General features: G+C 39.5%; 1 protein-coding gene across 1 annotated transcript in view; it reads left to right on the plus strand.

Annotated features, from left to right (window-relative positions):
- Positions 1 to 722: 722 nt before the first annotated feature.
- The window catches only part of LOC122540569 (cytosolic 5'-nucleotidase 1A-like), a 76,073-nt gene continuing 54,559 nt past the window's right edge, over positions 723 to 22,236 (plus strand). The window contains exons 1-5 of the mRNA XM_043676444.1: positions 723 to 934; positions 1,019 to 1,186; positions 4,579 to 4,708; positions 7,786 to 7,908; positions 17,678 to 17,853. Coding sequence (XP_043532379.1) covers positions 776 to 934; positions 1,019 to 1,186; positions 4,579 to 4,708; positions 7,786 to 7,908; positions 17,678 to 17,853 — 756 coding nt within the window. The 5' untranslated portion in view covers positions 723 to 775. The remainder of the gene's footprint in view (positions 935 to 1,018; positions 1,187 to 4,578; positions 4,709 to 7,785; positions 7,909 to 17,677; positions 17,854 to 22,236) is intronic.

The following is a 22,236-nucleotide window of genomic DNA, read 5'->3' on the forward strand; positions in this document are numbered from 1 at the left end:
CTGGCAGGTGGGACTAGATTGGGTTGGGATATCTGATCGGCATGGAAGGGTTGGACCGAAGTGTTTGTTTCCGTGCTGTACATCTCTATGACTCTATGATCTTGCTAATGTCCTGTATAGCCACAACATGACCTCCCAACTCCTACACCAATAAAGGCAAGAGTACCATATATTTTCTTCACCACCCTGTCTATCTGCGACTCTCCTTTCAAGGACCTCCACTCCAAGGTCTCTTACAAATCCAGCCCTGAATTAGACTCCATCTGCCACCCTGCAGTCGACATAGTGTTGCTAATAGAGTCTCGTAAAGAGACATCTCTGTCAATTAGAGTGTAGTACGTGTGGGCTAATTACAGAGAATGATTCAGACCATGCCCTGTAGTGGCCGTGGTGAAAACACATTACAGTAGTGAAATTACACCAATATATTTTCACATAGTCGGCATGTTGCAGTGTTCCAACATTCTCGGTGGGCAGGCAGTCCCTGGGTAAATGAAGTTAGTTACCCGCTCCGGAGGAGTGTAACAGTCAGTGACACCAAGCGCAAACATGTTTGTAACTCCCTCCCCCCCTCCCTGTGCTTGTCACAGAGGCTGGTCTGTTTGTGACGCTGCAGTGTGTGTGAGCTGCTGAATGAGTGGGGTGGCCAGGTACAGCCCAGCCCAGCGCAGCCCAGCGCCTCTGAGCTCGGTGTTAGCCTTTCCGACCCTGCTGCGGCCGCCTGACACTAGCAGCTGCAACCCGCTGAGTTGGGGAGTAACACAGGGAATCAGGGATGATGAGTGACACCGGCCTGTACTTATTGGACGAGATGGACCTCTGCGTTGTCCCGGTTCCAGAAAGAGCCTCGTCAACAAAGAAGAACCGAGGACCATCAAACAAGATTCCCCCAGCTGAAGAACGGGACAGGACTCAACTCCCTGTACCGTTAGAGGTAGGGAGTAACTTGTACTGGTGTGTAACTCTATAAAATAAAACGAAAACAATCTCAACTTGTGTTTCTTTGTGTATTTATCAGAGCAAATCCCAGCAAGCCATCACCATCGCTGTGTCCTCCAGGACCCTCTTCAACATGTCTGATGAGAGGGCTATCTATGAGTCTGATGGGTTGGAATCGTATGTGAAATACCAGCTGGATCATGAACACGAGCCGCTCAAGAAAGGATTGGCGTTTGCCCTGATGAAAGTAGGACCAGGAGACTCTTAAACACTCCCCTGGGGACCTGTTAGTTCAAACGGTGTTGAGTGTTTGCGGAATCACATGCAAACCTTACTTGTTAGAGTTTCTGGAACACACCTCTCTGATCACATCTCCAGGCCTTGTATATTTCAGCTCAGTGGGGAGGGCCCCATTAGAAACGGGTTGAGTGTGCTTCCGGATTAAGAGTAATCTTCAGGGGAAGCTGATTGAGAGAGCCAGGATGAACAAATGTAAATCCATTAAAAATGATCCACCGCCTTAGTGATTCGATCTTAATTTCAAAGAATCATGACAGAGCAGAAACAGCTCGGTCAGTCAGGTCATCATGTCTGGAAGTGAGCAATTCATCTCCTGCTAACTGTCCACCTTGAAACTGAAATCTTTGTATATTCTTCCTTTTCAAATAGTATAATTCCCTTTGAATTAATCTGCCTCCGCAGTGCAGTCCAGACTTAACCATTTGCTGCGTGAAAAAGTTTTTCCACTGGTTAGTTTTCCTTTTGCAAATCACCTTCAGTCTGTACCCTCATCCTTCATCTTGTGGTGAGTGGAAGCAATTTATCTTCATATCTGATGTTCCTCATACGTGGAACCGTTCTTGTGACTTCTCCTGGACCCCCTTTAAGGCTTCACATCTCTCCTAAACTGGTGCACCTAGATCTGGATGCAATGTCCCAGCTGAGGGAAAACTCGTGGCTGCTTGCTCTTGTGCTTGATGCACCTGTTGATTAAAGCCTTGGACACAGTATAACATTGTTAACCACTCGCTGAATCAATCCTACCACCTTCAAGGATAAATGCACATTTGTGCCCAGGTTTCTCTGTCCCTGGACCCACTTTACAACTGTACCCTTTAGTTTAGACTATCTCTTCACATTCTTCCTGTAAAAGTGAAACACTTTATATTTCTCACCTTTTAAACTTCAGCCACTTGTCCATCCAATCGCTTTTTTTTGTTACTTCTTCAAAAAGCTCCACCAAGTTGATTAAGTACTATGCTCGCTTAACAAATCCTTGCTGGCCTTCCTGCATTTGTCTGAGACTACTAATTTTGTCCCAGAAATTGTTTCTTCATGTTCTGGTAGTTACTGAGTTTATCTATACTATACTTTTTTTTTGAATGAGGGTTCAAAGAAGTGATGGATGCAGAAACAATTACTTTTATGAAAGGCAGTGAATGAAGAACCTTTGAAATAATTTAAAGGCAGAGGTAGAGTCTTGATCATCTAGTGACCAGTCTGCTTTGTTCTGCAGAAGGATCACTGGACCCAAAACTTTAACTCTGCTTTCTCACTGCAGCTGCTGTCAGACCTGCAGAGTTTATCCAGCTGTTTATGTTTTTGTGAAACAAAATAAATTGGAAATTACTTCTTCAGCAGTTGGTACTGCATGGAAAAATGAACTATTAATGTTTTACACAAACAATAACACCATCACTAGCCTTGTGTATCTTTTATAGCAAGATTTCCACAAATTAGAATTGTCATGAAACAGTCTTCAGTCGATTTTCATTTCCATTTGGTTCGGTTTTCCTTGTTTCACTGTGTCATTATGCCCCGCATCCATTAAAAACCATTTCCCTCATTCTTCTGAGAATGTTGTTACTGACTTTGAGCAGTGACGTTCATTTCCTGTGATTCCTTCCCTGGCCTCACAAGGATGAAACTTGTAGTGATCTTAAATCTCTCCTGGTTCCATCTCCCTACGCAAAGGGTAGGGTTTTCACTTGCATCCTACACAGCACGGTGGCACAGTGGTCAGCACTACTGCCTCACAGCGCCAGAGACCCGGGTTCATTTCCCGCCTCAGGCGATTGTCTGTGTGGAGTTTGCACATTCTCCCCGTGTCTGTGTGGGTTTCCTCTGGGTGCTCCAGTTTCCTCCCACAGTCCAAAAATGTGCAGGTTAGGTGAATTGGCTATGCTAAATTGCCCATAGTGTCAGGTGAAGGGGTAAATGTAGGGGAATGGTTCTGGGTGGGTTGTGCTTCGGTGGGTCGGTGTGGACTTGTTGGGCTGAAGGACCTGTTTCCACACTGTAGGGAATCTAATCTACCTAGCAGTATATGCCTCCTATTCTCAATGCTTTGCTGCTTCCCCACCTCCCTCTTGCTCTCTATCTGTTGGAATCTCTGTGACAAAGACTGTAATAAGAACACTCGATTTTGCATTTTTTTAATACTTTAAATCAAGCATATATGTTGTAACAATATCTGACCTGTTCCCCATGGTAGTTAAGATATATTCGCTTTTTGTTGTCTCAGATTGTGTCACTCTATTCATTATTTGATTTCAACTTAAAGTAAAGAGATAATTTAAAACATAATCCTTTTATAAAAATTTGCTGGCTTAGTGGTAGGGATACGATCATTGCAGCAGAAGAACCCTCAGAGCATCAGAATGACAATTTCTTAGCACAGTGCAAGCTGATTTGATGACAATGTGGCTGATTAACGTCCACAGTTCTCTATTTTAAAACAAATGAGGCCCAAAGTTCAAATGAACTGACCTCTTCATCTGTATATTTCAATTAAACCACCATTTTGTGCCAGAAATTTGTGCAAATTGAATTATTCTCCCCTTCTATCTGGTGGCTGAAAGCATGTTTTCAACATGTATAGAAAAATACTATAGTTATGTAATCAGGGCTCCTCTTTGTTCTGGTTTGCAAGAGTTCACAAACATACAGACATGCATCTAGATGTTTTGAAACTTGCCTCTCGCTTTCTTTCAGATAAATTAATAGGAGAGTTTTGCCTTCTAGACTAAACTGTTCAATTGAAATGCCTGCCCCCTCCACCCCCCCCCACGCAAAACAGGAAAAGTCAGATAAATATAACCATACGTGAGGCCTGCATCCTGAGACCATAAAATTATTTTTCAAATATTGGCAGAATTTCTGGAAGTTAGATATAAATACTCAATTTATTCAACTTTCTCCTACTTTTGCAAAGTTAGGTAAATTGCAAATTTTCAAAAATTGTGCATTCTGAATTCACCTGATAAAATTGTCATTCAAAGCAGATACATCTAGTTCAAGATGAGGTTTTTGAGTGAAGCTTTAACATTTTGTTCATTCCTTAATAAAAGTATTAACGGACTCAAAAGGTAATTCAAATGATAAAATAGTGGATAGTGGCATTTTAGAGAAAATAGAATTCAGCATCTCCTAGTGACAAGTAAGTTTAATAGTAACAAGAGGAACTGAAAGACAATGTGGATGTAGGAACTTACAGTGAGGAAAAGGTTATTTAACAGTGCAGTGAAAAGTTGATGTCTTTGTGAACAGGAGTTGTGTGTAAACATAAGACTTGGACTATATGTATAAAAAATATTTGAATGATATTGTTATAATTGGAAACCTGTGTCTTATTTCCAGGCACTGGAGACAGTTAACTTTCGATTACATGAACTTTACCCTGGCAGTGATGAAATATTTGATATAGTTCTGATGACTAACAACCATGCCCAAGTAGGAGTGAGACTGATAAACAGCATCAATCACTATGGTATGTATACTGTGATTTGTCTTTTTAACTAGTAATAACAATACCCATGGATTTGTCTTTACTAACTATATAATGAGGTGAAGGTTGTGTATTGACTTTGTGTAATAAATTGATGGAATGAAGGCTTTTCTCAAAATGTAACTTTTTCTGGTAAGAGTCTCCAGTAGTTGTAAGAATGCTCTTAGAATTTATAATTCAAGTTAAAATTAATGAAAATGTCAAATGCATGAATTCACTATATCAAGCAACACAGGTTTGTCATAGCCAGTTATCATAATCAGTGTCAACAAATATAATCATGTATTGGGTTGATTGATTGCTGTAAATGGTGTAATTGTGGGTTTTGGAAGGCACTCAATAAGGGTATGTCAGAAGAACAAAAAGATTGTTATATGGTAGGAAAGAAAATGTGACATAGCCTAAAACATAATTACCAAAAGCACAGGGATATACAACTTAAAAGTGAGATTCCAGCAAAAATCTTGTTTTTTAAAGCTACAATAAAATATTTAGCTGCTCTTGACATAATAAGTAACCAATTCTCAGGCAGCAGATGGTTCACTTAACAAATTTTGGAAGATTTAAACTTGTTGATACAGTAGCTAAGTGCACACTATTGGGAAAGGCAATTCAAGATTATCAGGAACGTAGTGATTATAACGACGCCAGCCAGGTGGACCTCAAAGAATATGCATTCCTGATTGGGGGGTGTTAATCTAGTCCAATCAGGGAGCCCTGGATGACAGATAAGAAAAGTAGTGTCTCCCCCTCCAACTCCATTTTGATTTAATCCCTGCCCTCCCCTTCACTGTTTGATCACACAGCACTGCCCTTTTGATGTGAAGGGCAGTGCTTGTCACTGACCACTCGGGTGTTTTCCTATCTTCCTGGTGGTGGAAATTGAATAAAGATTCATGCACCTTGTGTCTCTCACTGTGTCTCACACCTGCACACACACACCATGGGTGCTGGGGAAAAATAAGCACTGCCGCAGTTAGGCGATAGTTTGGGGGGGAAAAGAGAATAGGAATGTCAGAGGTTCTGTTCACTCTGAGTGCTGGCAGAGGTTCTGTCAGAGGAGCTGGATCAGTATCAAGTATAATGCACATATAAATAATAAGAAAAAAAGAACAGCAGTGTCACACATCTTTAATACAAAAGAGTGTCTACTTCTGCACTCACACTACAAGGGAAAAATAAACACTACTGCTGCTAGGTGGTAGTATGGGGGAAAATAATTTAAAAAAAAAGAAAAAGTGGAGTGTCAGAGATACTGCAACTCTGAGAGTTGGCTCTGAGGGAGCTGGATCAGTGTTCAGGAGGGGACTGACTGTGCTGTCTGGATAAAAAAAGAATAGTAGTGTCAGAGGTTCTGTTCACTCTGAGAGCTGGCTGTGAGAGAGCTGGATCTGTGTCAATAAAAGGTAACTTGGTGACACAATATCAGTCTCAATGGAGTTATTTCAAGGAGTTAGTGGGAACGTCAAATTTGAAGTAAAATCAATCAGGAAACCTGGTGGAGCGGGCTTGTGGCACCATATTGCCTGCTTTTGTTTCAATTTTCTATGTTCTTTATCACAAGACTATCTAATCCGTCAGCTAAGGGAATATAAAACCACACAAATCAAGATGTCTGTGGTGCATGCAAAATAAAAATGACTCCTTGAACACAAAGTGCAAGGGTGGCAGATAGATAGGAACACTACCATTTGCAAGTTCCCCTCCAAGCCACTCACCATCCTGACTTAGATATATATCGCTGTTCCTTCACTGTTGCTGGGTCAGAATCCTGAAATTCTCTCCTTAAGGGCATTGTGGGTCTAGCCACAGCAGGTGGACTGCAGCAGTTCAAGAAGGCAGCTTATTACAACATCCTCGGGTCAACTAGTGACAGGCAGTACAATGCTGGCCCAGCCAGTGATGTCCACACCCCATAATGTGCTAAGATGCAATAATGCTCTTGTAGACACTTCAGTTTTTTTTTCTGTGAAACTGTAAAAGAAAACGTGACTTTTTTCTGGTAAGAATCTCTAGTAGTTGTAAGAATGCTCTTAGAATTTATAAAATTAATGAAAATATAGAAATGTATGAAATCACTATGTTAAGCAACACAGGTTTGCCATAGCCAGTTATCATAGTCAGTGTCAACAAATATAATCATGTATTGGGTTGGTAGATGCTGTAAATGTTGTAATTGTGGGTTTTGGAAAGCACTCAATAAGGGGTATGTCAGAAGAACAAAAGGATTCAGTTATGTGGTATTAAAGAAAATGTGACATCGGTTAACAACAGGAATAGTTAGTGTAAGTAATGCACACTAGAGGTGAATGCTGGGACCTTGTCCATTTGTGTAGATGTTTGGGCTTGGGTGTAAAGGTCGAGTCTTGAATTAGAATTTTGAAATCTTCTGAAAAATCAAAAGTCGGCGAGCAGTCAAGAAACTGCAAAAAATGAAATAAGGATATATTAGCGAACAACAGGTGGATGTAGTTGAATTTGGTTGTGTGAGATGATACATTTTATGAAGAACAGAAAAAAACGAAAGTACATTTAATTGAAATGTTATGAAAGAGACAAATACAATTAAGGGCAATATTCCATTTGCTTTCCTTCTTACTTGCTGTACATTCATGATCACTTTTTATGATTTCATCTAAGTGTACACCCAGATCCCATCTGTATTGTTTCACTCTATAATCTTTCTCTGTTTAAAGTTAAAAATCACACAGCACCAGGTTATAGTCCAACAGGTTTAATTGGAAGCACACTAGCTTTCGGAGCGTCGCTCCTTCATCAGGTGATAGTGGAGGGCTGTTCTCTGTTTAGGTAATAATTTCCTGTCCCACATTTTCTACAGCTATGGATAACCTCATAACTTGTATCTTCCACTTCATTGCATGAAGAATTAATTTTCATATCTACAGCATGATAATGGCAGGAATTGGACAGGGAGAGATTTCATTTCTTTGTTACCAATATTGTGATAGACTGGCGATCACGCAGCAATAAACAGTACAGTGGAGTCATTAAATTATTTCAAGTGAACAGTAGTTTTCATGTTGTATCTTTTGTTTTAGGCTTGGCAATTGAAAGGTTTTGTATGACGGGTGGAACAAGTCCTATCAATTATTTAAAGGCATATCATACCAACTTGTACCTTTCATCAGATCCTGTGAAAGTTGCAAATGCACTAAATGAAGGTAAGGATGAAGTATCACAGAAGTAAAAGTGTATTTATATATCTTAAAGTTTGCAAAGGCAACCTGTAGCTTGGATGTTTATGAACCACAACTATGATTATTAGATCTTGTTTATCAGAATGATAAAAAGAATATGCATGCTACGGGTAGAGTGCCATGCAGAATAAACTTTACAAAATTGTAAAAAAAATCAAGGAAGTCAAGAAATTCTTTGTTACCGTTTCCAGCTAGATAATCTTAGTGGCGTTTCATTTGTAATATTCAAATATCTCTAAAATAGTTCAAGGTTTTATTCCTGCATTGCTATTTGAATATCCATTTCTCATATACTCATCACCCTATGTGAAGATTTTGTAAATTGTCCTAAGTTGATCTCTCATAAGTCTGAATTTGTTTCCATTATTCACTTTCCATGTTTGAAATAATATTCCAGGTTTACAATCGGCATAAATTTCTCTAGTCCATCTTCATACACAGGTCCATAACACAATGGATCTGGTCTTGTGGTTTTTTGCACTATATGCAGAGCTAGAATATCTGTCACAGAGTCATACAGCACAAAAACAGCTGACCAAGTTTCCTTAACTAAACTAGTTCTACTTGTCTGCGTCTGGTCCATGTCCCTCTAAACCTTTCCTATTCATATACCTATCCAAATGTCTTTTAAATGAACAACTAGAATTAGGTCTGATCAGACCACAGAGCTATAAAAATGTGGCTGATTCCTCTTCTGACTTGTAATTTAGCTTTTAATGAGTGTTGTCTTCATTCTTGCAGAACTGTACATGGTTGGGATTAAACTTCAGCAGCTATTCTTACCCCCATTATTGTACTTGGAAACATTCCATAAATTGTTTGATTAGATTAGATTACTTACAGTGTGGAAACAGGCCCTTCAGCCCAACAAGTCCACACTGCCCCGCCGAAGCGCAACCCACCCATACCCCTACATCTACCCCTTACCTAACACTACGGGCAATTTAGCATGGCCAATTCACCTGACCTGCACATCTTTGGACTGTGGGAGGAAACCGGAGCACCCGGAGGAAACCCACGCAGACACGGGGAGAATGTGCAAACTCCCACACAGTCAGTCGCCTGAGGCGGGAATTGAACCCGGGTCTCTGGCGCTGTGAGGCAGCAGTGCTAACCACAGTGCCACCGTGCCGCAAGTTTGCATTTGACCCTGATTCGATGACCTCTCTTTGTTGATGTCATCCACAAGTTTGATCAATTTTTATACTGAATTTCAGAATCTATATAGAAATGGTGAACTCTGCAACTTTGAACTCACTCGTTTACCCCTCCCCTTTTAAGATTGCCTCCATGGTAATGGATAGAATTTGTTGCCCTCTCCAGGACCAAGCTGAGAGGTGAGATAAGCAGGTGGGAAGATCTGATTGCAGAGCCTATGTTTTCTTAATACGACCACTCCCCCAACTAAAACAATGATGGAGAAGTTTGAGATCAGTGGTCCTTCTCTTACAGGCTAATTAAGGCCCTAAAGTACCCCATTTATAGTTACTTTAATGGCCCCATTCCCCAAACACTGCAGCAACCGATATTTATTAATAAGGCTATTCGGGAAAAACATTCTGTCACCTCCCCTTCCAACTCCAATTGATTTAGTCCCCTTCCCTCTCTCTCTATCTCTCTCTCACCTTTGGTGGTATGCATTGTCTTACACAGATGTTTCACATAGTTTGAATAATTGGAAATATGGATGATTTGGTGGTGGTGGATAATGGGTGAAAAGTATCACAGGTAACTTAGTGATGGGGAAAAAGCCATTTGGTTGTGTGTGATAACACCTCTGGATATATATTTAAAAAGAAAGAAAAGCATTCTGTTCTAGCTGCTTCTATGGCTACAGTTGACATGGCCTTGTTATGATATTATGGGATAGCTGCTTAAAACAAAAGTTACAGGTACATGCAAAAGTCCATTTGAATCCTTCAAATTCACTGTCCTCATCTCTTGCACCACTGAATAATCCATTCCAGTCGTCTGAGTCAAGCATATCGCTGGATGGATCATTTTCATCTTCACTCTCAAGGGAATTATCAATTGAAGTTTTCATCACTTCCATCTGACTATAAATAGTCAGCCTCCAAACCATTTGAAGTATTAGAAATTCCACATTTTCTTTCCACAATAATTTCAGTTTTCATTTCCTTCCAGGACTCAACAATCCACTCATAGACAGTTGCAAGTAATGGAGCATGCATGTTGTAACCCTTTGTGAAGCATTTTTCCCCTTAGAGTAATAGAGATGTACAGCATGGAAACAGACCCTTTGGTCCAACCCATCCATACCAATCAGATATCCCTCTTGCATCCAAGTGTCCTGTTTCTTCAGGACACTTAAAAGGTGTATTGATGCTAACGTGCAGTGGCCTCCAGGAATCATTGCAAAGTCAGTATTGTTAGCTCGAAGTTCACTGATAATACTTTTTACTCTGTGTGATCTGAACACACCCCAAACCAGTAAGCTTCCTTCCTTTCTCAGTCCACCTGGTCACTTATTCCAGACCTCCTTAATCCAAGTCTACCAGCCACCTTCATCCATCCACCCCTTTTCATGGACGAGGACAACAATGCCTTTTGGAAATTTCTGTTTGGGCAGAGTTTTCCGCTTAAAAACCACCATAGGCTTTAACTTTGTTCCGTCTGCCTTACAACCAAATACCACAGTAAACCGACTCCTTTCATGGCCAGTAGTCTTAACTAAAATAGTTTTTGCTCCAATCTAGCCCACTGTTCTGTTCCTTAGCATATCAAAGTTCATTGGGGTTTCGTCCATATTGCCAATGCACGAGAGCCTGTACCCGTTTCTCTTCCGACTTCAGATTACAAAGCAATGGAACCCAATTAACTTGTCATTAAGTTCTGAGGGGAGACAATCTTAGGCAATCTTGGCTTTCTGTCTAAGCACCAAATCAGACCTTTTCATAAACCTGCTGCTCCATCCAGCACTGGCTTTGAAATCACTGAATCCATTTTTTTTTTGCTTCGTTTTTAGCACGTATTCTTATATGCTGTCGAGTCACTATGCTTCCCTTCCGATGGCACTGAATTACCCAGTCAGCAATCTTTTTCAGTTGTGGCCACTTGTTCATCTTTCCTCTGTTGGCATTCTTCTGTTTTGGCATAGCCTTTAACTGTGTGGCTTATTTCCTCCAATCTCAAACAAGTTTTTCAGAAACACAGAACTCCCTTGCAGCTACGCTATTGTTGTTCTTCGCTGCAACTTCAATAACTTTATTAGTTTAAACTGTGCTGTATACTCGTTCCTTCGTGATACCATTTTGTCAGAAAGAATCGGGGGAGTTGTGCAATAAATTCAGAGCACAACTGTACCTGACCCCTACTTTTGAGAAACTGAGGCAACAGCGGGAAGATTAAGATTGAGGGCTGCCATAAGGTACCGTAGATATTTGCATGCACCGGTCAAATATATGTATGTAAATATTACATAAATATATACAGTATATATAGTTATTCAATTTAATGATTTGAAAATTGCATTGCATAAATATATGCTGGTCGGTGTAACATGTGATGAAGCAGATATTGCATTTATATCAAAAATGTGCCAATCATGCCCTTTAAGGCTGCATATATGGTCAGGAAGAGACCCCTGAAAAGCTAGGGTCAACTTATAGACGAGGTGCATGAAAAATACCAAATTTTTTTGGCCAAAAATAAGGGGTTGACTTATACATGAATGTGGGAGAAAGATCTTGCCTCCCACCTTGGGAACTACCCAAGGTGCCTCAGTCTTGGCCAAATAGTCTCTTCCACAATATCATTTTGTTTAATTTAACTGCTTGTCAATTTCACTGCGATCCTTATTTTGTCATCTCTGATTTATTGGGCTCAATTTCTCCGACAATCAACCTATCCATGAGTATATATGGCATTTGACAAATACATTACGATACCTTGTAATATGTTTTTTTAGGAGGTTTTCCAATGACAGTGTATTTATTTACTTAAGAACCCAGAAGTGTTATAAATATGAGCAGGAGTAGGCTACTCTGCCCTGGGAATCCACTCCACCATTCAATGAGATCATGATGGACCTTCTACTTGGTAACACGATTTTCCTGTACTATCCGCATATGCCTCACACACGTCGGCAACTAACTGGCTGAGGACTGTAAATTCAGACTGGCCTTCCATTGTCGGTAGAGGTGAGCTCACTCAGTACTTTCCAGTGAGTGGGCATGTTCACTATCCCCAGATTAAATCCCAGTAGTCTTGGTGACACGCTGACAAATTACTCTGTAGTTCTGGTTGCATTCCAGTTTCGAAGAGGTTCTGAAATCTTCATCTTTCTTCTGTGTGTGTGTGTGTGTGTATGTGTGTGCGCGCACGCGTGTACGTACGTGTGTGTGTATACTTATGTGTGTGTACGTGTGTGTAAATGTACACATACGTGTGTGTGTGTACGCGTGCGCAACGCACGTGTGTGTATGCGTACAATGTGTGTTTGTTGATGGAATTCTGATTGGAGTGCTATAATTCTAGGAATTCTTGTGCGTTCCTCTATTTGGCTTGTCCGAAGATGGATGTGTTGTCCTTCCTCATCTGTAGATTAGATTAGATTCCCTACTGTGTTGAAACAGGCCATTTGGTCCAACAAGTCCACACCGACCCTCCAAAGACCCAGACCCATTTCCCTCTGACTAATGCACCTAACTCTATGGGCAATTTAGCATGGCCAATTCACCTGACCTGCAGTGGAAGGAAACCGGTGTACCCGGAGGAAACCCACACAGACACGGGGAGAATGTGCAAACTCCACACATTCAGACACCTAAGGCTGGAAGCGAACCTGGAGACCTGGGGTATGAGGCAGCAGTGCTAACCACTGAGTCACCGTGCTGTCCATATGCATGTAAAGATACTAATGAGAGTGGGTCATGTATTTTTGTGGCTAGTTGATGTTCACGTATCCTGGTGGCTGGTTATCTGTCTGTCCAATATCATGTTTGTTACAGATGTTGCAAGATATTTTGTAAATGACATTAATTTTGTTTGTTGTTGTTGTAGCTTGCTACAAGGAAACCTAGCACATAGATCAAACGTGGGCCATACTAATAGTGCTTCACCAGAGGCTCACTGTTGATGTTGACTAAAATGGTGACGAAACATCTGAAAATGAACCTTGCAGCTCAGCGATCAAACCTACATCCAGAAGCTCAACCTGAGCTATAAATCTTCTCAAAATCTTATGATCAGATAAAATGCTGGGGCTGTTTTCCCTGGAGCGTCAGAGGCTGAGGGGTGACCTTATAGAGGTTTACAAATTTATGAGGGGCATAGATAGGATAAATAGGCAAAGTCTTTTCCCTGGGGTCAGGGAGTCCAGAACTAGAGGGCATAGGTTTAGGGTGAGAGGGGAAAGATATAAAAGAGACCTAAAAGGGGCAACATTTTCACACAGCGGGTGGTACGTGTATGGAATGAGCTGCCAGAGGATGTGGTGGAGGCTGGTACAGTTGCAGCATTTAAGAGGCATTTGGATGGGTATATGAATAGGAAGGGTTTGGAGGCATATGGGTGCTGGCAGGTGGGACTAAATTGGGTTGGGATTTCTGGTCAGCATGGATGGGTTGGACCGAAGGGTCTGTTTCCATGCTGTACATCTCTATGACTTTGATCCCATTTACCCTCCCCTGAGAAAAAAAGGAAATGACACCACAGGAAATGACATCACTAACCCAAGGAAACCTAAACACATAAATAAAAAGCGGGCCATACCACCGGTGCTTCACTGGATGCTCACTGATGATGTTACCTAGTATGGTGACGAAACATCTGAAAATGAACCTTCCAGCTCTGCGAGCAAACTTGCATCCTAATAACGAGATAGTTGACACCAATCAAGCCAGTGAGAATGCAGGACAAAATAAAGAAAAGGAACACAGCAGTTCCAGCAGTATCTGTGAGGAGAGAAAAATAGAGCGAACAATCTGATTCTGATGTGACTTTTCTACAGAACTGAAGTGAGGGATGGAGAAGTGATGGGTTTATAATATAGGAAAAAGGGTGGGAGAATGTCCTGGAGCAGGTAGGTCGAGGATGGTCAGAGGATGAGTGGGATTAGAGATCACATGTATCACAAAACAAATAACAAAAGTAATAGCAATGATTGGAGAAAAAAATGCAATGCCCAGTGTAGATGCTCATATGAGCTGTTAATGACAAAATAAAGGTCAGCTTTGGTAAAAGCAAAACAAAGAAAATCAGACACCTGTGGGTTGCAGGGAAGAGTGGGGGAAAGCAGTGAAACAAAATGGAGGTCTGAGCTCATATGGATCACTGAGTGAGGTGGGGGCACTGATAAAACATTCAGATGCTCTCAGCAGGACCCTCACTTCAACTTCTTTTTTCTTTTTTCCATCCTCCCGTTCTACACATACTCCTGAACTGGAGCTCACTTTGATGCGCATCAGCGAGATACTGAAGGTCCCAAGGCAAGGATTTGATCAGTTCTGACTGAGGTCACATTCTGAGTGTGAAAACCATTGAAAATACCTGTTGTTCATACTCAGTGGTATGACATGACGGTGAACCCTTCTGTTAATTAAAACACACCCAGAAAAGCTCACCTTGCCTTGTAATCTGATAAAATGAGTTACAGAGAACTCCCAAGTTCTATTAAAATATCAATTTATTCTTTAAATCTAAAAGTGAACATTAAACAACAACTGTTCACAACTCTAAGCCCTCCCTTCTCTTAACTGCTTATTATCTTCCTCCAACTCTGTAACGATATACTGTTCCAATAAGACACTTACTAAAGTTGCATTAACTTAATTTCATAACCATACAGCAGCTGTCATCATCAGTGTTTTTCTTCTTCATGCTGAAGACCTCCCTGGGTCGTCATCTTTCTTTTTATGCAAATATGTTTCGTGTGAAAAGGTACCTTTTGATTGGGGCGGGTGGGTTTCAATGGCAGTTGCTCAGTCTGACTTTCAAAATGCCTGTTTTTCTATATCCCCAACATTGGATCCTCTTATTGGTTTGATGTTGGCAAAACAATAAATTCAAATTTGATTGGGCTTTAGTATACTGGCGCATAATTTAAATTGATTAAATTTGAATTGTCAAAACAGCAACCAACTCGGGTATCTATTTCACAGCTAAATGTTTTATTTTCAATTTTCCAGTACATTCTGAGGGTGCTCTTGTAAGCTTTCAGTGTAGAACAATATTCACTCTCTCTTAAAGATATGGTACATGCCTTCATCAGGCTGTCATGTTTGACACTTCACATCTGTTTGCCCTCTTTCCAGGAGCAAAGACCTCATTGTCAAGACCTGAGATGTTATATTATTCATACTGGAGACAGAATTTTCAACAGCATTGTGCACTTTTACAGAGGGATTTGAGGAGTCTAACAGTATTTCACACATTTCTGCTGGTCCCTCAAACATATCATCTTTGGTCATTGAGGCTCAGATCCTAGGTCTAGTTGTGCTGAGTTTGGAATATCCTGAGTCCTCTGAGATGGGACTTCTCACTGTTGTTTCTGTCACCTGCATCATCTACTCTTGTCGATTTTCTGATGTGTGAAACACTATTGGAAAACTACATGTCCGAGTGGATTTGTGTGTATCTGAGCTGATCATCTCCATGAGTCTGATAGTACATTCTCACATTGAGTCTTTGTCTTTCTCCTGCACCACCACTTGTGGGATGCTCAATGGGACTGTAGGATATTAAAGACACAATTGAGAGCTGTAAAAATGAGAAGATCTTACCTGAGCATCATGCACATAATCATACTTCATTTGGCTGCCCAAATTTGGTTAAAAATACTGACTATCATGTGGCTGTTTGATATTTCATTTTGCTACCAGGGTCACCAACATTCAACTTATCTTGAGTGCCTCCTCATTTGTGACTGTTAGAATTAAGGTGGCTCATGAGTCATGCCTAGCTCTCTGTCTTTCTCTCAGGTTTTCTGTACCATCTTGTCCTAATTAGAGATGAGATTGATGACTATGAGTAAACTGTTCTGAATTGGTGAATTCACTGGTCAGGAAGCATGGAGATCAGGTATACATGACATAAGCTGACTTCACTGACCAGTGCCTTCCAAGTACTTCCAGTTTCTAAATACCCTACCAGGATACCCTATCAGTGAGTCTATCTCTATGTCTGGTCTCTATTTCTAGTCTAATGATCATATTCTATTTACATAAAATTATTATGCAACAGAAATGTATCAGCCCTTTAACATAGCTACATTGTCTTTCATCTCGAACTTATTTGCTACTAATTGTTTTTTTCCACATAAAAAGCATCAGTTAAGTTCCCAAGCCTCATGTTGTCTTTCTAATATTTGATGCTTTTATCATCCGTGAGTGAGATACAGTAAGGTTTGTGACTCAGGAGCATGCACAGCATTTGTAACCATGTCTCTTAATTGAGGATTTTAAACCTCCTTCACGTCAGTAAAGCACAAAGCAACAAAAGTTTTCAATAAACTTAATGAACTCTAAGTACTCTATTTATTCGTGTTGGCATTGTTGGCAGGTCAGAATTTTTTGCCCATTCCTAACTGCTCAGAGGGCAGTTAAGAGTCAAATATTGGCCAGATGAGGTAAGAGAGGCAGATTTCCTTCCTTAGGGATGTTAGCAAGCCAGATGGTTTTCCCGTTAATTGATAATGGTTTTGTGGTCATCATTAGACTCTAATTCCTGTTAAATTTGAAATCTTCCAGGACCGGATTTGAGCCCAAGTCCCAGAACATTATCTGTGTCTCTGAATTACTAGTCTAGTGGTAATACTACTGGGCCATCACCTCCCTAATCATTATTCAGGACATCTTAATTACATTTTACATGTTGATATTGAAAGAAACCTTTTCCAATATTAACTTAGCTCTGACACAGCACAGGAATATGAGTAAGAGCAACTTAAGATGGTAACACAGAAAATGTTAATCCCAGTCAAGGAAATATTTTGACAAATTACATGATCACTCATTTCCACCTTGTGGCCTGTTACAATTTTTGCATGGCAGACATTGCCACAATAAGCCTTGCTATTCGTTACAGACAAACCCTCCTGAGTTTGAGATCGTAGATTCTATGTACAGTAAATAGGTAAAATCAATTATCGTTGAATTTCTTTCAATAAGGAAGACCCTGGGCCAAATATTCCACAACCTCTCTGACACTGGTGTGTGGAGATGGCCTGGGAATTAGATTAGGAATTGGATTCTAGCTTTCAGTGTCAATTTCCATAAGTTGCTGGTTGGTATGCGTCGTGAGAAGGAACAAATTGACTGTAGCAGGAATGATACCAGGACTCCATAGGGGTTTGAGGTTTGCCTTTGAAGATTTTGAGTTGTCTGTGATTTTATTGGCACACTTGCTAAGGGAGCTGATGGGCAACCTTCTGGCATGTTTCCAAAAATAAAGGAAGCTACAGGCTATGCTCTCAATGAAAACTGGGAGGCTGACTTGGAAGGGGTAAAGTGCTAAGGTTGATGCTCAGGTGTGCGCGGCTGGAGCAGAGTCTTCACTGATCTATTGCAACTAGAGAAATTAAGGTGTAGGACATTGCAACTGAATACAGATAATGTTCTGTCCTCACTCAGTATCATTCATTTTTCATCTTGGTAAACATTGCAATCATAAAATGAAAATCAGGGAAATAGTTTGAGTTTTGCTTGAATTATTAATTTGTAGGGGAGAGAAACAAAATTTATAAAGCCGGACAGCTTTGTTTCTGCCATTTCAGGAATTGCAGCAGCAACAATGTGTCACATTGACAAAGAAGGGCAACTTTCTGAGAAGCAACTAAGAGTGGCATTTGACGGAGACTCCTTTTTCCAGCAAGACCAGGATGACAGAAATGCAGAGAGTTGTATGCTATCAAATTCACCCTACAGCCATGAGTCCAAGTTAACGTCACAGGTATGGATTACTACTAAACCTGAAAGAACTCCTTAGTTAATGTAATATTTGGGTGGTTGACATGAAACAGGAACATTTTATAATCTGTGGCATTTTAATTTCAAAAATATCTAAAAAGGTTTCTTTTCTTAGTGCTGGCAGACAATTTTCTTGTATGGAGCACATATTAAGATTTCACAAGTTGGTAACACAGTATTCTTCCTATGTTAGTGGAAGGTCAAAACATCAATTAGGATTACAAACGCAAAAAATTGATTTTCAACTATCAAAAAATGAAACCAAATTTCCATTATAAAAGTGATTATCTGAATACAGTTTTCTTTACCTGCATAACAAGGAATATTAATGCTACGTGTTTAGACTGTTACATGTCTGATTAAGCCAGATAATCATTTCTTGTTGAAAGGTTGGTGAGAGCATTTCTTTTTACATTGTAATTTATAGAACTGTTGTCAGTGTTCAACACTTGTATCACATTTGGTTGCAGCTGTCTTGAGGTAGTGGGATGATAATAGAATTTAGCACTTAGCTTGAAGTTCTTCTGCACTATTGGAACCTAGTTAATTAAAAAGAAGACTTGTGCTTAATGTTCATAATCCATGGCATGACTTCAGAGCAATACAATGGTGGTTTGTTAATAGGATTCAACTTATCTCTTGATCATAATGATCTTAGTGATCATTAAGATCAGAATGAATCAGTTACAACCAGATATGAGGTTGAACAGTTAATATGATTAATTTGGTTAGCAGCTAAACTGAACACCAAGCACATTTTAGGAACTGTTTCAAAAGCTCAGCAATAAATTTGATCAGTTGTAGGGATTATTATTTAAAACCCAAGGGATTTATCACAATTTTATTTCATTCACTTTTTGTTTTTATTGCTTCTATTCACTATTGAGCATTTTTCTTTATTCATATTTTCTATTTTATTTCAAAGTGCAAACCATCTGATTTGTTTTCCGCTGCCCTCCTGAGCAAACTATGCCTCCTATTCATAGTCACTAACACCAAAGCTCAGTTATTTATTAACAATTAAATTATATTCCTTTCATGATGATAATGATCATGTCGATTTTAAGTCAATTCTACTTGCATTCTGAATCCCTTCTATACCTTGAGTTGATTTTTTTTTCTGTATTATCAATCTGGACCATTTCTCTCTCTCTCTCTCTCTCGTGTGCTTTCGGAGAAGGAATGGGAGGCAAAGATTGCAGCATTTTTAAAACAGCATTTTGAATTGAAAACACAGGAATTTTCAAACCATTCTTATTTAGTTGTAGTTTTAAAATCTCTTTGAAATTTGAGATAAAATAACTATTAACTTGCTACTTATGACTAATGCCTTGAATGTACCAGTGAGGTAGGTTATTGTCATGGAAGGGAAGTACATTGGAAAGACAAAAATATTTTTTTCCATGTCCTAAATTGTAACATTGTTGCTGAAGATAAGATTTTGGTGACGTGGAGAAATTTTATTTTTCTTTTGCTGGGGTAGTCATCGATTTCTCAAGCAAATTAAAGAAAATTCACAAGGTTATATCATTGGGTATCACTTTTAATCAATTGACCTACATGCTCGGAAATAGCAAATGTTATCTCAATATTGAAGGAGTGGTCATCTAAAACTAACCATCATTAACCATATATTTGTGCTGGCATAATTACTCCACAATATTATTTCAGGATTGATTCTCATTCAAAGAGTAAAATACAGGTAGCCTCCCCTCCCCCCCCGTGTCCGCAGGTGATACGTTCCAAGACCTACCGTGGATGCCTGAAACCGCAGATAGTAGTGAATCCTATCGTTTAACTGTGAAATTTCCCTCCCCTGCAAGCCCCCAGAATTATTTCTGGAATGTTCCATGTAATATTTTCGGGCCGTGGTAAACCGCGGATAACTGAAACCGTGGAAACCAATTTGGGGTTTTGACTGTACTTAAAAACAGTAAGTGATAGTATCGATTAGCTGCATTTTAAGATATTATTTATTTGGTTGTATTGATATGTGATTAAGTTTTGCCTTTAAAACTTGTAAAGACTTAGCTATTTGGAAAATCTGGCTTGGTAATGAGAATTATTATTTTATAATCGTTGGAGTACAGACATGTAGAATTCCATTGGGTTTGTTCTGGGACCCTGCTATCTGTACAGTGCTCATAAATGGTTTAGAGTGTTTTTGATGCTGTAATGGTGACTACGCTCTTTTTAAACAGAAAGCTTCATTTTCTGTAAAGCACTTTTTGAAACCTTCTGAGTCCATTGAAAATGCTATGTAAATGCAAGTCTTTTCTTTTTCTTCCATGCTTTAGAGAATAATACTTTTGTAAGGTTATAGCATTTTGCTAATGATATAAAGATATGCAGCAACGTGATGTGAATAAATGAGACATTCATCACCAAAAAAAAATGATCTGGACCAATTAAACATGAGGTGAAGAAAATGGGCTGTGATGCAGATATATGTAGGGCACTACGTAATGGAATAGGAACATAGAATGTACATGATGGCAGAGCGTTCTTTAGCAATAGCAGAAAAGAGTTTAGTTGTGATTACCTATTTTTCTGGCTTTTACTGATCATTGAAATATATTCCAAATACCATGTTGAAGAAATTGCCTATTTGGTGACAACATGTAGAACCAGACATTGTAGCTAAAAAAGGTTACACAAGAATTTGGTTAATAATGCTATTGGATTGATGTAGTGCAAATTGTTTTAAATACTGTGGAATACATATTCCACTTTCTTTGAAAGTATGGGGCCTAAATTGGATGCAAGGATTTAGTAAGAGATTCTCACATTGTGCTAAATAAATTACTTTCAATGTCCAGGCAATATGGTTGTCATATATTTTTGTTTTTTGTCAGTGTTACTAACAAGACATTTAAGTAAACCTTCCCTGTTAATTTAAAACATGTTGTTATTCAGTATTTTAGGTACAAAGTCAGGAGACTAAAAGATGGGACAGGGATCCTGACAAAATACCTGGCCACAATGGACCATCAGCTGCCTCTCTTCATAACCCTGGGAATTCTTTCTCGCACTTTAATCCACTTTCTGGTATATCTGGTCTAAACCTCAGTGCTTTAGTTTCCACCTGAATTCAAACATTCGCGTAGCCCTTTTAGTTGTATATCTCTATATTCTGAATTGGGGCACAACCAATTTATTTCCCTTTAATAACAACAAAATACTGTGAATGCTGAAGCTCTGAAATAAAAACAAGGTTCTGGAGAAACTCAGCACATCTGGCATTATCTATGGAGAGAGAGAAGTGCTAGAAAGAATTCCTAGGGTTATGAAGGGAGGCAGCTGATGGTACATTGTGTTTTGGCTATGCTGCTCAGATACCTAGTTGGGATTCCTGTCCCATCCCTGGCGATGTACCTAACGCTTTGAGTCCAATATGACTTTTGGGAACAGTTTCATGGAACAGGAAAGATTAAATGTAAATGATGATTGGGTGTTCCTCACCAATAGAAATGGTTTGAGAAGAGGTAACTGATTTTTCTGTCTGTTACTGATCATTATAATATCCTCAAAAGGTGTTTACTATTCTGTTCTAAATAATATTTCAGTGTGAACAGCAAGTGTGATGCTATGCTGTAATTCTTCAATGAAGGTTTTGTGATCCAGCTATTTCAATACTTCTCTCTCTCATCTCTGAAAGAACATACTCTGAAACAATAGAAAGGATTGAGAGCCTAAAAATCTGATATTCAAAGCCTCTTGAGTCTACAAGTTTCATCTTTTTGGACAAATTGGAGCTGAAGATATTTGTAGCAGTGGACAGTGCAATCCAAAAACATTGCATCTGCTCCTAGCCCCTGAAGCCTCCATGTCTCCTTTGCAGACAGCTGTCAAATTGGCACTTGCTCCATAAGCTCTACATAGTTTCCCCTAATGTCCTTCAATGCCTACATAGGTAATCAAGCACACTCCCTTAGTGGTGCGTAATCTATCCAACCTGGTTTGCTGTTTTTCATACTGCACAGCCAAATTATTAAACTCTGATGTAGACCAAAGAAAAGTTGGACTTGTACTTTGAGAAGAAAAAAAATGTAAGTTTTTTTTAAAAGATATTTGCAAAGGGACTCAATTCATCACATAATCTGCAATATATTGAAGGTTAGATCGGGAGACTTCAAACTCACTTTTATACTTTATTCAGCTTTTCATTCTACATTTCAATATATCGCACACAGACACCTGTGGCTGTCATAAAGTGTAGTTCAGCTGAACTCCCTGATGAATATTGTTATTCAGATGAAGAGAAAAGAAATAATTCTAGTAATGTATCCAAGGCTTTTGGTAGTTATAGCTGAAAATGTGTTGCTGGAAAAGCGCAGCAGGTCAGGCAGCATCCAGGGAACAGGAG

Source organism: Chiloscyllium plagiosum, chromosome 3, assembly GCF_004010195.1.
Source record: "Chiloscyllium plagiosum isolate BGI_BamShark_2017 chromosome 3, ASM401019v2, whole genome shotgun sequence".
Classification (NCBI taxonomy): domain Eukaryota; kingdom Metazoa; phylum Chordata; class Chondrichthyes; order Orectolobiformes; family Hemiscylliidae; genus Chiloscyllium; species Chiloscyllium plagiosum.